This window comes from Arvicanthis niloticus, chromosome 4 (genome assembly GCF_011762505.2).
Source record: "Arvicanthis niloticus isolate mArvNil1 chromosome 4, mArvNil1.pat.X, whole genome shotgun sequence".
Taxonomy (NCBI): domain Eukaryota; kingdom Metazoa; phylum Chordata; class Mammalia; order Rodentia; family Muridae; genus Arvicanthis; species Arvicanthis niloticus.
This window is the reverse complement of record NC_047661.1, coordinates 2560784-2577327: the sequence shown is the minus strand read 5'-3', so window position 1 is coordinate 2577327 and position 16544 is coordinate 2560784. Positions and strand designations below refer to the sequence as shown.

The 16544-nt window shown below is 40.7% G+C and overlaps 1 protein-coding gene across 6 annotated transcripts in view; it reads right to left on the bottom strand.

The window, feature by feature from the left end:
• The window catches only part of Herc3 (HECT and RLD domain containing E3 ubiquitin protein ligase 3), a 92809-nt gene that overhangs the window by 55059 nt on the left and 21206 nt on the right, over nucleotides 1–16544 (bottom strand). For all 6 annotated transcript variants that reach the window (XM_034499561.2, XM_034499563.2, XM_076932157.1 and 3 more), the window contains 9 exons: nucleotides 15168–15327; nucleotides 14280–14356; nucleotides 13010–13231; nucleotides 12032–12123; nucleotides 10635–10765; nucleotides 9443–9603; nucleotides 6842–6918; nucleotides 1667–1791; nucleotides 186–245 (listed from right to left, as the gene is read on the bottom strand). In XM_034499561.2, coding sequence (XP_034355452.1) covers nucleotides 186–245; nucleotides 1667–1791; nucleotides 6842–6918; nucleotides 9443–9603; nucleotides 10635–10765; nucleotides 12032–12123; nucleotides 13010–13231; nucleotides 14280–14356; nucleotides 15168–15327 — 1105 coding nt within the window. The remainder of the gene's footprint in view (nucleotides 1–185; nucleotides 246–1666; nucleotides 1792–6841; nucleotides 6919–9442; nucleotides 9604–10634; nucleotides 10766–12031; nucleotides 12124–13009; nucleotides 13232–14279; nucleotides 14357–15167; nucleotides 15328–16544) is intronic.

Sequence of the window (16544 nt, the reverse complement as noted above, 5' to 3'; positions counted from 1 at the left end):
CCCAGTGAGGAGTGAGCAAACACCACTACTCTAGGATCCTCTAATTCATCATTGCTGGATATTTCAATTTTTATACAAATGTCAGCTTTCCCCTTCAAGTGAAACCAAGCACTGTGGAGAAGTCGTTCACAGCCTTGCTAAGTATTTACATCACACATGGCTTCTGAAGCATCTATGACACTTACTTTTTTTCCAGAAAGCTTCCATTCCAACAAGCTGCAGAAGACAGTATCTGAACAACACCACTATTCAAGACAGAAAAGGAGAAAGGAGTCTTTTAAGAGTTTCCAACAGCACTTATATAAGTTTCAGTAACAAGACATCTTCCTAGCTAGCTTCTATTGGGGGTCATCAGTGCATACTTCATTAGAGAACAATGCTTTGCCTCCAAATAGACAAGAACAAGTAGCCCACAAGATATATATACACACATATGTGTGTGTCTGTGTGTATGTATGTATGTATATATATATATATGTATGCATATATGTATATACATATATGTGTATGTATTTTTTTCTAACAAAAAGCTTGAATACTCTCTGACCATCATCTCAAACAAACAGAAAAAATGAGCTGTTATTTCCCAAGTACAGAAGTTAACACATGACCAATCATGTCTGCCTATTCTAGTGACCATCTGAGAATGAAACTAAGAATGAGTGGAAATAAAGACCTATTCCTAATACCTAAATTCTACAGAGTCTGTAGAAGGGTCTACTCTGTGAGGACCCAGGATTGCCACAAGAAACAAGGGATAAAACAAGTAAATGGCTAGGAAAGAGATCACGGTAACTTCCGTCAACTGCAGCATCTGGATCAAGTAAGATCTTTAGAGATGATTTCCTCTAGCTTCCGTTGTTAAGAAAACAGAAGTCCAGGTAGAGCCCATGCTTCTAGGTCACTGCTGCTCAGCAGCCTGGCCTCTCTTGTCCTCCTTCTCCCTCTATCCTCAGTTCCGAAACAATGCCCAAAACACAGGAGATTCCATAAACTGCTGCAGGGTAGGGCCTGGGCATTTGCTCCAGCACAGCCTTGACCATAAAGCAAGACCCACTGTGCATTTGTTAAGACAGCTGTCTTTGTTATACAGAGTGATTTATTTGTTTCCATATGTGAGACTATAGGAAAATTATGGAAATGGTGATCAAAGTAAAAATATATGTAAAAATATACAGAAAACTAATTTTTAAACCCAACCAGTCTTGCATTTCTAATGTACCTTTCACCCAGAAGACTCTGTATTATCATTTCAACTAATCACATTGAATGACAAAACTGTAGAAGTTACTCAGATTAGTTAAAATAATGAAAGGCTGTTAATATTCATAATTCCTTGAAACATCAGTGTGAAGAAAACCATTTCTACATGCAACGTCATCCTAGGAGCTCTCAGCAGAGACATGATCTCAGGCCTTCCGTCAGAGGATGTCACAGACCTTGCAATGATACATCAAGGTGAGGAGTAAATATTGGAGGGCAAACAAACCACTGTGTTAGCTGGGGGCTAATGAGATGAAATTCCAAATAAATATACAAAAATGATTTCATAAATGCAAGGCTCCATTCATATTCATAACCACAGTGTAGGTGCAGGGAATATCAGTCACTAGGCTAGAAAACTCCAGCTTTAGAAGAAGCAAAACGAAGGCAGACAAATGCGTACTTGACGGTATTTGCGTTGTTGTGTTCTGAGAGTTTTTGTCTCCAAACTGCTATGGTTTCATCATTTATTAAGTGGGTATAATGTGTTTGGTTCACAGTTCTGAAGTCAACAGCAGGAGAAGAATTCTGGAGAAATAAATACAAGAGATAAGAGAAATTACAGACATGGATCTTCTCCCCCTTCCTTCCTCGTTGTGGTCCCCAGATCGCACTTCATGAACTGAAGCTTCCCAAATCTTCTCCCTTGGAGCAGAGACCAGTCCCCACTCCTGCAGCGAGGGTGCAGGCTGTTCTCCAGGATCTCCCCTGGCCCCGCACTGTTCTATCATTCTTGGTGGCCTCAACGTCAGGTACACTAAACACCACACTGGGTGAGGTCTTTCTGCAACCCAGCATCTCCCTCCATCGAGCCCCTCTCCTTCCCCTTGCTTGAGTCACCAGGTCATAGAGGTATTGGTTGCCATAACTGCTCCCTCAATTCCGATAAAATATAATATAAAAACTGGTTGAGCCAGACATGACAGTATATACACCTGTAATCCCAGAACTTTAGAAGTGAGGACAGGGAGGAGAATCAAGAGTCCAAGATCAGCCTTGGCTATACAGTGAATAGTGAATTCTCAAGGCCAGCCAGGGCTACATAAAACCCTGTTTTAATATGTTTAAAAAAATCAAATGCAGAATTTAGGTATAGTGTAAGAAATTTCTGAAAATTCAGTTTCATGTGCTTTTTTCCCCTGTCAAGTGTTTGTGTGTGCTGTGCATGCCTTTACAGGTATATTTTCATGTGTGTGGGTACACACATGTGCATGTACAAGCTAGAAGTTGACCTGGTCACTCTTCCTTTATCACTCTCCATCTTATTTATTGAAACAAGGTCTCTTAAGTGACCCTAGAGCTCACCAATGGCTCGTCTGGCTAGAAAGCTAGCTCTGTCTCCACCTCCTAATGATGGAACTAATGCCACAGCCACCTAACTTTTACAAGGGTTCCAGGGATCTAAACTCTTGTCCACACACTTTGCAGGACAAGCACTTTTACTACTGAGCCTATAAACTTTCTGAAAGTATCAAAAGGGATGTTAATCATAGCTCTGAAAATACCAAATACTGTCCACAATGTACGTCCTTTCTTTAGTGATACATACATTTTAATTTTATTTTTACGTGTATAAGTGTTTTACCAGCATGCATATCTGGTACCACTGCATGTCTCGTGCCCACAGAAACCCAAAGGCAATGGATCCCCTGGAACTAGAGTGGTAAATAGCCGTGAGCTGCCATGTTGTAATTGAACCTGGGTCCTCTGGAAAAGCAACCAATGAATGTTCTTAACCGCTGAGCCAGCTCTCCAACCCCAGTGGTATTTTTGTTTCCAATGACTATTACTTTGTGTGTGTGCATGTGTGTGTCTGTGTATGCGTGTGTGTATGCATACACGGGTATGTGTGTGCATGTGTGTGTCTGTGTATGCGTGTGTGTATGCATACACGGGTATGTGTGTGCATGTGTGTGTCTGTGTATGCGTGTGTGTATGCATACACAGGTATATGTGTATGTCTGTGTATGCGTGTGTGTATGCATACACAGGTATATGTGTGGGATAGGAAGATAATTTAAGGAGTCAGTTCTTTCCATCCACATTGCTGGTTCCAGGGGTAGATCGAGGATGGCCCACTTAGTGGCAGCACCATTCTTCTCTGAGCCAACATGCCAACCCATTTAGTGGGATCTTTAAAGAAACTATTATAAACACTTTATTCTCTCAACCTGCCTGTTTTCAACTTTTCTCCTCCAACATCTATTTGTATTCCAGAACTAAGAAAAAGCTGACGGTACTTTATGCCTCCTAATGGAGAGGAAGAAATATTCAAGCAGTCAGCCATCAATGCATAGAAAAATCATTGTTTTCTCCATTGTACTTGTACATAAAATATAGCTTTCAATGAAAACTTGCTGGTTCCACTCTACAGTTGTAATTTAAGATTACATAGAGAAAGAAAGGGACCTATAACACACATCATGTCATCTGGCTCCTGATGATAACTATTCTACAAAAATGACTAGACAGATGACAAATATATATTGAATTATATCAAAAAAACTTTTTTTGGTTTTTTGTTTTTTTGAGACAGGGTTTCTCTGTGTAGCCCTGGCTATCCTGGAACTCCACTCTGTAGACCAGGCTGGCCTCGAACTCAGAAATCCGCCTGCCTCTACCTCCCAAGTGCTGGGATTAAAGGCATGCACCACCACTGCCCGGCTCAACATACACAACTTAAACACACACCTTCCTCCATCTTAGCTGTAAAGCACTATTACTACCAAATTGGAAAAGCATCCCCAGAGGGACAACTGAACACCAACAGTAACACAAATTTACAGAAAATACATGCAGGCTTCAAACTACTGTACTTATTCTTCATCATGTATTTAATAATCCACAGATACAAGAAAAAGCGTAATTTTCCCTTCCACAGGTATGGAAATGAAACTTTGGATCTCCCACATGCTAGGAAGTATGAACACCTGAGCTGTATTCCCAGGCCTTCATACTTGCTGGTTATATACAGGCCAAAAGAAAAAAAAAAAAAAAAAAAAAAAAAAAAATTGTACTACGTCAGTGCATCTCAAATATGGCTGGGCTGCAGACCAGCATGATACTGGAAGTGGAAGACTCCATAGCAAGAAGCTTTGTTCATGCATGCAGTGATTTAATATATCCTCTCATACACCTTCATGGTGTGTTTCACATTTCCACAAACAATAACTTAAGATGTCCTATACCAGTGTGTGTGAGTCCTGGTGAGTTTCATGCTTGCCCACACAGGGATTTAAGATGTCATACGGCATTATCTCCATGATGTACTGGAGTTGCCATGAGTTCTTGTAGAGACTTGGGTTCCATCTCCAAGATACTTTATGTATATGCAAATATTTCAAAATTCAAAAGAATCTGAAACATTACTTTTATGGTTGTCACTTCACATATTAAAGCAGTGATAGGGTAACTATCTAATAAGCATCTAGAGCATGTATGTAAGTATACACACACACACATTGTTTTATGTTCATATAAGAGATATATATATTACATAGAATATGTATTTTATACATATAATATATATTAATTATATATAATATTATTATATATATTATATATTATATAATATTATATATATAATATATATTATAATATATATTATATTATATATATATTATAATATATATTATATTATATATATAATATTATAATATATTATAATATATAATATATATAATATATAATATATAATATATATTTAATATATATGTTATATATATTATTATATATAATATATATTATATATATTATATATTATATATATTATATATATATAAAATAACATGTAAATAAGTATGGCTTTAAACTTGAAAAGGCAAGGTTTTCATGGCTGCAAGGACAGCACTTTGTGTTTCAGTTGAGCCTGGCTACCTTCTCAAGGTGGAGGGGAGGAACATTCCACTGTGAACTTAAAACATTAATGGGGGACACTTCTCACCAACTGAAACTTTAACTTACCAGCTAACTAACACTATCGTATACCTTACATTCTTTCATCGGTGGGTTGTTTTCCATACTCAACACTACTAGTATATTTAAAACTCAGCTACACAGATCATATTGTATATTTACTAAAGGAAGGAAATTTAAGTTTTATGTTTAATTCTCAGGAAAAAACAATTGGATATTATTTAAGTCAATTTCTCAGGTGGTTGTGGTGGAGGGCTTTAATGCCAGCACTCAGGAGGCAGAGGCACACAAATCTCTGCCTTAGAGGCCAGCCTGGTCTACAGAGTGAGTTCCAAGACAAGCCAGGGTTACACAGAAAAACCTTGTCTCAAGAACAGCAACAAAAGACAGAATCTTAAGTCAGTTTCATTCAGAAATAAATCCCTACAAGTGTACTTCTTGAAAACAAAAAAGTTACTGAAGAGACCCTGTCTTTTTATCATCCGTTTTGCTGGCATAACCTCAGCTCCTTTTAGAATTTCTCTGTGAAGTTATAAAGCTGAACCCAAGGCAGCTTCTGCATCTCCCTTATGACAGCTAAGGCACATGGCTTCCCTCAGGCTCCTGACCTGAAGCATGGCTGTGCAGCTGCAGAGCCTCCCTGGCCAGCACCTTTCCTATGGAATCACAAAATGGTATTAAGGACACAGATGGTGGTGTCAGAGCAAGGGAGAGACTTTCCCAACTGGAAAGGGTCTTTGTTTCCACAGGTGCTGTTCTCTGGCTTTTCCATCGTCTCTGGCTTTTCCAATTAGTGCCTTGAGTAATTTTGAGTTTGCCTCCTCCCCCTTCCCCACTCCCTACCCTACCTCATGCAGCACTTGTTAAATAGGAGTATGGGAAGACAAGAGAAGCATATCTCAGCACTCTTCAGCTGGCTGCCCTAGCCGGTGAAGAGCAGAATGAATTAAATAAATGCCACCGACTCTTATATCTACACAGACTCTGAACCCTGAAAGGCAATACACCACATCTCATTTCCCCTTCCTCTTCCTTTCTTTTCCTTTGAGACAGGGTCTCATGTAGCTCAGGCTGGCCCAAACTGGCCTCTTAGGCAAGGATAACCTTGAACTGCTGTCTCTATAGGTAAGAAGTAACTAGGGTTACAAGTATGCACTGCTATGTCCATGTATGAGACTTGTTCTTTGTGCCTTAATTGATAGAGTGATGCAGGAACAAGAGAAGAGAAATCTTGGTGTGGTATCATGACCAGGTGATAAATAATAATAACAAATCTCAACTTTTTTGTACCTCTCTTATAAATTTATTATATACTTGGTCATGCCAAACAATGAAACCCCCTACATCATCAAACGCCTACAATTTGCTGGTACTTAACAGCGAGGAAACAAAAATAATAACACAAATGCTCTAAGCCTCCATGAATTTCTTTTAGAACAAATATGAATATAAATAATTAATTCTACACTATAAATTAGAACTCTACAATGTTAAGAACAAGATAATTATTAGCAATTCAAAGGAGTTCAGTGGAGATAACGTTTGATTCTTTTAATAAGAAAAAATCAACAAGAAACAAAGAGCAACAAAGCTTTTGCGTAGCTATTTAAAAAAAACAACTGATTATCATCATTCTACTTCAAACGTGATAAAAGAAACTTACCTCATACGTGGAGCAAAGCACAAAAGTCTGGTCCCCTCCAGAGAAGATCTGTTTAACGACACGGTACTTCAAGCGATCTGTCAAAAAGCATTTCAAACAGTATGTCTGTCAATGGCGCTCCCTCCATCCTCCCCTGATGTTCCAAAATATGCTTCAGAAGGGCTTATCTGTTTTAATTGTATGCAGAAAAGAGGCCCTCCTGGTTCCCTGCACAGGACTGTTTCTAGTTCAGTTAAAAATAACCATATGAAATAGTGCCCATACCCTCGCAGCCTGCCTCCCTCACGGCCAGCTAACCCTGACCCTGTTTCTCTTCCTCATGCTAACTCCGCCATGCCACCAGCCAGAAATCTAAACTGGGCACTGCTATAAATGGTAACAAGCATAGCAATCACACATTTGCAGGCACTCCTCTCTAACCCCTTCAAGGACAGTGCTGGCAATACGAGGACCTCTTTTCCTAGTCCTGGGTTAATATCCCATCACTGGGCCAGTCTTTAGACCACCTAATTGCTTTTTTTAAAAAAATTGAAAAAAAATTAATTTAAAAAAATTTTAAAAATACAATTACATCATTTCCCCCTTTTCCTTTATTCCCTTATGATCTACCATGTACCCTCCTCCCCTCTCTCTTTTGAAATTATGACCCTTTTTAATTGTTACTGTTTTACACACACACACACACACAACCTTCTTATTCTGTTTAGTGTTACCTGTATGTATGTATGTATGTATGCATGCATGTACGGTATATGTATATGTGTATGTATATGTACAGGTATATGTACATACACACACACACACACACACACACACACACACACATATATATATGAATGATTATTTCTTCCAACACCCCTAATCTCTCATGCTGTTTCATCTCGCCATACCTTTTCCCTCCTCTCACACAAAGTATACTCTCCTTGAATGGCTTGCCTCCTTAGACATGAATTTTCACTTCTAGGTAACAGCCCTGCTCCCTCAGTCCTCCCCTTGACAAACTCAACCCAGCAGCAGTAACCTCCTCTAGCTGTAAGACTCCTCCATGCCGTCCCCCGCGGTATCACATTACAACAAAGGCCCCTGAGTACATGTCGTATGACAAGAAATTTGTAAGTTTTCTTATTTGTAAATTTTCTTATTTGCACCATATTTTTTCAAACATACAGACATAAGCTTACAACCACCTAAGTCAAGCCAGATTGTGAGTCCATTATTAAAAAGTGTGGTTTCAAATAAAACTTGAGTTTCTTGACTTGCTTATTGCCTGGGAGGAGGGCGAGACTGAGACAAGGCTACACAGCAAAGGCTGACCTAGGCCTTGCAGTCCTACTGGGTGTCTGTGTTACAGGCACGCAGAATTAAATCCAGCAACACACTTGCTAAACATATGCGTGAGGAGTATGACGGGGATGCCTAAGGAAAGAGACTTAGAAATGACAAAGGCGACACCATTCTTTGCTTTGGAGAATACTAACGCACAGTCATGCTTATTTGGTGTTTTAAGCTTACTACATCTCAGACATATCTGTCCCGTGAGTATCTGCTGAGTGACAGGTCTGTAGCAGCTCGGTGATGTATGCTAGGTTTACAAAGATTAGACTATTCATTCCCTGGCCTTAAGTTTCTTAGCATCCAGGAAGGAGAAAGATGAATTTGTGGGTCAATGGACCCTTCAATGCTTTTTCCTCCCAGTGTGTCCAATTGAGTGAATCTCTTTTGCCTGCTTTTCACAAAAACAAACAAAAAAAGTAAGGGAACTTACAATTGTTATTTTTAAATCATTATCAAGCCCTGCATTTGTTAACTTAGAATTCAAAATTAAATTTGATTATTAAACTATCCTTCTATTTAATAGCTCTGCAGCTCCATCTCTATCTCTAGTACATGATTCCAGGATGAAGTTGGTCAATAAGCCTAACTGTCTAATTTTAATCTCCAATGAAACAAACAGTCTGCTTGCTCAATCTTCTCAAGAGAATCTTTTTTAAAAAGTCTCACGCCATTATCATCGGACACCATGAAAACTGGGCATGGGTTTTTGAATGAGGAAGATTTGAGTTCAAATCATGCCTCTAGAATTGTTTTGATCTTATACAAGTTCCCTAACCTCTGGGAGAACAGTCCTTTGCTCCTGACAAGGGGGTGATGGCCAATCGTCATGCGTTTGCTTTCTAGCAAACACATTACCATTGCTATGGTAATGCAATTTGTTAAGCAATCAATTACGACTTGAAGATTAATTTTCACCACTTAACGACAGTAAGATATACACTACCAAGCACCTTGATGCCAGCATCTTTGATTGTTCCTCAGGCTCTTGATTGAAGACTTCCATGCAGAGTGACTACTCAAATGATTTGGTAAGTATCCAAAGAAAGGAAGAAAAGGGGGGGGGGGGGAAGGGGAGTGAGAGGGGGAAGGAGGGAGGGAGGGAGGGAGGGAGGGAAGGAAGGAAGGAAGGAAGGAAGGAAGGAAGGAAGGAAGGAAGGAACCCAACTCTTGTTTATTCCCTCTAAAGTAGTTCAAGACAAGTAAATACATATCAAAATAACAGTTATGATTACCTAAAAATATAATTCCAATGAAAATCATTCTTACCAGCTCGAGCTGAAAGCTGACCGCTGTGGGCAGCCCAGTGACCCTTCACAGGAGATGGGCACTTGACATTACATGTATGTCCGGTTCCCAGCTGACCTTTAGCTCCACAACCAAATGCATAGATGAGTCCAGAAGAAGGCACAAGGGCTAGAGTGTGCTGTCTGCGGGAATAGTAAACTCATTGGCCGGCTTCCTACTGATGACGGTGCACACTCAGCCTGATGTTTTAACATTCACATAACATCACAGAAGTTCCTAGGGGCTCCTGTGTAGCCTATCCTTGTTCTTGTGTTTATAACAGACTTCTCACTTGTGACACCCCATCAGACATGGCTAATTGTGGCTCAAACAGATGACAGCTTTGAAAGTGGTCCAACACTAAAGCATAAAGTTGCTTAAAAGGAGTGTTTTATAATTTGCTTTTATGGTTCGTGTGTGTGTGTGTGTGTGTGTGTGCTTTAAACTTGCTAGTATGGAGGTTGTATATCTGCATGTACATATGCATATGTATACCTGCACAAGTGGGTAGGTCAGAAATAATTTTCTCCTTATATTTAAAGACAATCTCTCACTGATCCTTTTTAAAGGCAGTCTTTTGGTGAACTAGACTGGCTCGACAGTGAGCTTCAGGAACACGCACGCCTGTCTCAGCACTGACATTACAGATGGCTTTTCATGTGCTTGGTGGGGGTCCTAATTTATGTCCTTGTGCTTGTAGGGCAGACTTGTAACTTACCGAACTATCTCACCAGCCCAACCATAGATGACACTGTTGTATTGCTGTGACAAAGGTCACACATGTGCCTACTGATCTCGGTGTGTGGAAGTGGATTAACGACCTGCCACATCCTCCCTTTGGGATAAAAAAAAAAAAAAAAACAGGCCCAAGCAAGGACCTGTCACCTTCCTCCTTCAGATATCTCTTCCTGGCATTCTGCTACTTGCCCTCTATTCTATAAGAGGGTCAATGTCTTCCTGTTCATCTGTTTACGTAAATCCCTTCCTTTCCATACCCACTACAGCCTGATTTTCCCTACACAGGTGACTAAGAGGTAGGGAGAAAAGAAAACAAACAACAACAATATTTCTTTGACTGACAGTGTCTCAGTGAGTCCACAGGCTTTCCCACTGCCAGGTCCTCTCTGCATCTCTCTACCATCACTACCATGAGAAAGCTCTTGGGGACACTCACCTGCCACACGCAATCTGAGTGACCTCACTGCCCATCAGCTCCAGGACTCTTCTCGGATTAACTTCATCATTCACGGAGTCGTGGCCAAGCTGTCCACAGGAGCCAGCACCAAAGGTAAACACGCCCCCACTCTAGCAAGGAACAAGAATTAGGTGAGTTGATAAATGAGTTTGAGGGCTGTCATCTAAACCTTATTCATAAAATTCCATCTCACCAGTCAGTCGAGGTATTGCACTCACCTGATGGCTGTCAGCATTTCCTGAGAATGTTTATGAATTGGAACAGAATAAAGGAATGTAAGACTATAGCTTTAGGGAACGGGTCCACACTGCTTAAAGGACTGGCTGCCATTGGAGATTTGAAGAGTATGTCAAGAGTATGAGGTGACGTAGGACTAGAGAGTTAGTCAGTAGTTTAGGAGGGGCAACTGCTGCTCTTTGAGAGGACCTGAGTTCTAGTCCCAGCACTCGCCATCCAAAGCTCACAACCACAGGTACCTCTAATTTCAGGTGACCCAACAACCTCCTCTGGACTTCACAGGCAACCGGCATGTGCATGACACAAATACACAAGTACATAGACACAGGCACTTATCTTTTTAAGTGCAGTAATGTGTGAGGAGGCAAAAAATTTTAAAGGAAAAAAAAAAAAAAAAACAACAGGTGAACTGAATATTCAGGTTCACTCACATGCAAGAAACTGAGGCTCCAGAAACGGTAGCGACGGCTTTCAATTTGTACTTGAATAAATGATACGATGAGCATATGACAGCCAAGTTCTCACCATGAAAAGACATTTTCAAGCTAGGCATGCTGGCTCATGCCTATAGTCCTGGTACTTGGGAAGTAAAGGCAGGAGGGGCAGGAATTGAAAATTGTACTAATGCATGCTGTATGACATGACAGGATAAAGATGACACGTAATACCATGTCTCAAAACAGCCACAAAAAAGAAAGAAGGAATGGAGGGAGGGAGGGAAGGAAGAATAGACTTTTATTCTTTCTAGCATGTTAATGTTTTGAGAATCAATAGTGACTACCTAATAATTTTAAAATAGCAATTAATTACTATTTGTTTTCTATATTCAAATGGATTATTTTTAAAGAACAAAGGATGGGAGCTGTTTTGTATATGTATATATACCATACTTTTAAAGTTATTTCTATTGAACTAATTTAGAATGTTACCTAAAGAATATATAAGGTTATCCAAGAGGAAAGCACAGGCATATTTTTAAAAGGCAGTCTTCTTTCTATGCCTGCCAAAACAACCAAAACAAAGCTAAAGAGAAAATACAAGCCCAAGAATAGTACCTTAACACCACAGCTAGCTTCTCTGTGACATTTGAAATTGCCCATGTCACCCCTGTCCACAGCCCAGCTCCCTAATCTCCTCACCTTCGTGAGAACTGCTGTGTGCTCCTCTCCACAACTAATATAGACGACTTTCTGTGTTCGTAAAAGCTTCACATGGCACGGAGACTCTCGATCTACAATAAAGTAAGCATCAGCGCGTCATGTCACTACCGTTGGCCTTTTGCATGAGACATACACAACAATCAGCAAGAATTCCATCCCCCTGTCTTCTGATTCACTTTCGCTTCGACTCTCTGCCTCCAACTCTACTTGAAAAGTCCATCAAAATCTAAATTTAATTTATTCAAACCTTAACCCATTATCTCTTAACTCTCTAACTTTGTCCAATCCAACTCACGCCATCCTTCCTTGCCCCACTCATACAACCTGACCCTTCCAGCCTTCCCTTTGTTTCCAACTGCACAGCCTATGAAGAGAATCTTCATCTCATCATGTACCACAAAAACTTGACTGCAGTTTCTACCTCGCAACAGACCCCTGCCCCTTGATTCACTACAGTGACTTCAACTAGACCATGTCTCTCTTCAAAACCCTTGGTTTTTTCTCCCCTCACTGAGACAGGAAGTGAACCCTAGGAGTCCTTGGTAGCAGTACCCACAGGGCCTCCCTCCCTTCTACCTCTGCTTCCCCACTCTTCCTGTTAGTTCCTGTTCCCTGACTGGAGCACTCCTCACCAAGCTATCTACATGTCCCACTTCCTAGCTGGTTTCCCACAGGACTCAATTTGAATGTGCTCTCATCCCAGGTCTCCTTCCTGACCAGCTTGTGGTAAACACAACGCTTACTCCAAAGCCACGTGACACACTACTTATTGTCTGCTATTCCCATCCACCCACTAGAACATGGGGTCAGTGAAATCACAGATGTCCTGCCTCACTTGCTGCTACTGCCTCAATGCCTAGCTAGCACCAGGCTATCACATAGAAGGTCCACAAGGAACATTTGTTAAGTAAACAAGTGCGGTATAGAACTGAAGGGTGTGCACGGAGAGTTACATACCTTTTTCATCACTGAGTCCTAGCTGCCCTGCATTATTCATTCCCCAGCCAAAAACAGCTCCCGAGAGAGACAGGGCAAAGCTATGAGCCCCTCCTGCAGCCACCTGAGCCAGCGGGATCCCTTCCAAAGACCTCACCCTCTGTGGGCTGGTTTGGGAGGGGAACTCCTTCCCCAGGCCCAGCTGTCCATGGCTGTTCTTTCCCCAAGTGAAGAACTGGCCATCTGAAATAACAACAGGTCAAGTGATGTTACAAACAAAATGATATCGATTATATCGATTCCACATGCAAAGATACGTCAGCTGTTACACCAGTCATCAGTTACCCTATAGACACCAAACTCACCCAAAAGAAAGGAAAGAGACACTGTGTTTTATGCCCCAGTGTAGGGGAATGCCAGAGCAGGAAGGCAGGAGGGGGGAGAGGAGAGGTGAGCACCCTCACAGAGGCAGGGGAAGGAGAAATGGCATAGGGGGTTTCAGAAGGGAAGACCTAGAAAGGGGAAAACATTTGAAATGTAAATTTTAAAAATCCAACAAAAAAAAAAGAAAGGATATAAAAAATATCTGAAAAAATAAGAAAGAAAGAAAGAAAGAAAGAAAGAAAGAAAGAAAGAAAAGAAAAGAAAAAAAGATTTCCAAAGTCTAAATTAGCTTTTGACAACAGAAAAGTAAACTCAAGCCTCAGTGACCTTCAAAGACTATCAACATTTATCTAAAGTATTAAGGGCTAAGTAAATCTAAAGGGTTAAGTAAATTCACTTATAAACAGGCTGGTGACCAGGCTCATATCTAAGCAAGGTGACCTGATTTCTGACCACCCTAAACCAGGAGACTCGGGACATTTCAGGAGCTGCAGCCGCGGCCCTGCGCTGCTCTGGGAAGGAGGCCCGAGCAGTACAAGCAGCAAGAACACTCTGCTCTGCACCGCCTTACAGTCCCTAACTCCTAATTTTACATTTATTTGGAATCCTCATAGCAGAATGGAGTCTGAGAATGGATTGTAGCTTTTTAAAATAAAGTCCTGAAAATATTTTATATTCCCCAACCCCTCCCCTCGCCCCGGCACAGTCCTGGCCTTTGTTTCTGTTTTCCATAAGAGAAGCAACAATGATGCCTGCATCATCCACATCTCCAAGAAAGGGTGTGATGCACAGACTTTGAGTGATAAATGTCACTGTTGTTAAAGCTTTCGAATTAGATAACATAGAACTGCAGGGGAGAAATGCTTTTAAAATTAACATAGCATTAGCATATATTTATATAAATTACCAGCTGCCAGAGCCAAGCAGTGCCAGTTGCCACAGGAAACTTGTAATATGGTCTGCTGGTTCAGCTTCTGTATTAGCCTAAAACAGAAAGGGGTTTTCTCAAATTTGCATTCACACAGAAACACAATTATCAGAAACACTCTTGACTATACAGATTGATAAAAAGTATTATCTTGTCTAAAAGACCTCTTTAAAAAAAAAATCAAGCATGTAATCTTGTCTGTTAAAAATTTTACTACAGCTTTCACTAGGCTGACTCTTGGGAGTTTACTGTTTAAAATAAACAAAAATTCTCCCACCCTTGGGCTCATTTCTAAAATCCTACTACCTGCCACTTCAACTTCAGAAAGTAATTATTGTCACATACAAGATCTTTGAGATCTCCAAATGATGTACTGTTTTCATAAATGCTAAGGAGCAGAATATGGCTGACAGTGCCCAGGAATCTACATAGGCTAAATGAGACACTGCGAAAGAAAGAAAGAAAGAAAGAAAGAAAGAAAGAAAGAAAGAAAGAAAGAAAGAAAGAAAGAAAGAAAGAAAGAGAGAGAGAAAAGAAACCTGAAAAGAAAAAGAAAAATCTGAAAAGAAAATAAAAGTAATTTAAAACTTTCTGATCATCAGATCAAGGTAAATAAGAATAAGAAATAAAAGGGGCGCCCAGTTTAGTCAACACGTTTATCAGTTGCTACCATTCAGCCCGTACCTAGTCTACCAGAACAAACTCCGTTCTGGACCAGCTCATATGCTTATAACTTGAGGCAGACATTTCTAACAATAATCATTCTCTGTGTAACACAATGTTGTTACCAGGCGTCTCAATAGCATAAGGAAATAACAACATGAAAGAATCCATCTAAATCAAGAAGCCTTTGGGCAACATTCTCACCTGGGCACTGCCACGGAATCCTCAGTAGTCATAAGGCCCAGTTGGCCATCACTGCCTGCACCCCAAGAAAACAGCTGGCCCCGGTCACTGAGAGCCAGACTGTGTGACTCGCCACATGCCACATGTATGATATGCTGATCAGCCAATGCTCCAATTTGTTCTGAAAGAGATCAAAATAATGGAAGAAAATACACAGCCTGGGGACAAAAAGGCTGCTCCCCTTGCAGTAGCCACGTTCACTGCATGCCAAACACCTAACCAGAAGGGGAGGAGCATTTACTTCAGCACACAGCTAGAAGGGCTCAGTATATTGTAGTGAAAGGAGCGAACAGTGTGAATCCTCAGGTGGGACACTTGGGAAGAGAGTCTGGAATGTTGGCATTCTACTGGCTTTCTCCCTTACCCCTTTTTGTTGAGTCTAGGACTCCAGCCTACAGGATGATAACACCCACACTTAGAGTAGGTCTTCCATCCTCAGTTAAACCTCAGAAGCAACCCCCAAATACTCTAAGATATCTCCTAGGTGATCGCCAGATCCAGTTGTGACAATGAAGGTGAACCACAGCAATCATCATCCAAGGCAATTTTATTTTATAAAGAGAACCATGAAACCTGGTTCACCAGAGGTCCCAGAGTCTAAACCATCAGCCTGGGAGCACATAGGGAGGGACCCATGGCTCCAGCTGTATATGTAGGGGAGGATGACAGTGTCAGGCATAGGTGGGTGAGGAAGTCCTTGGTCCAGTAAAGGCTGGACAACCCAGTGTGGGGGAAATCGTCGGTGGGGAGGTGGGAGTAGGAGGATGGGTTGGGGGCATATCCTCATAGAAGCAGGAGGAGGAGGGATGGGATAGGGGGTTCCTGATTGGGGGGGAAATGGGGAAAGGGGATTACATCTGAAATGTAAATAAAATATTCAATAAAAAAAAAAAAGAAACCTAGTTCACAGAGATATTAAACTTTGGGGATTCATCGGTACATATCTGACATTTTCATAACTGTATATAAGACTTTAGTCATATTTATTCTCATTATATGTATTTAACACGCCTCCCCCTGCATCCCCCATCTGTTTGCTGATGTTTTCCTTTGATTTTAATGGCATTTTTTTTTAACTGAGATTCCACATATGAAAGAAAACACAAGTTACTTGTCTAAGTTCGGCATATGTCACTTAACATGAGACTCACCAGCTGCATATCTGGCCCATCACACATACATGTATGAAATAAAAGAAGCAACACTGAAAGCTCTATAGCATGTGACATCAAATTATGCTGTTGAGTTATAATAACAAAATCAGTGACACAGAAAACAGACATATATAGGTATGTAGACTAGAAGACCCAGAAATAAACCACACAGGCACAGCCATTT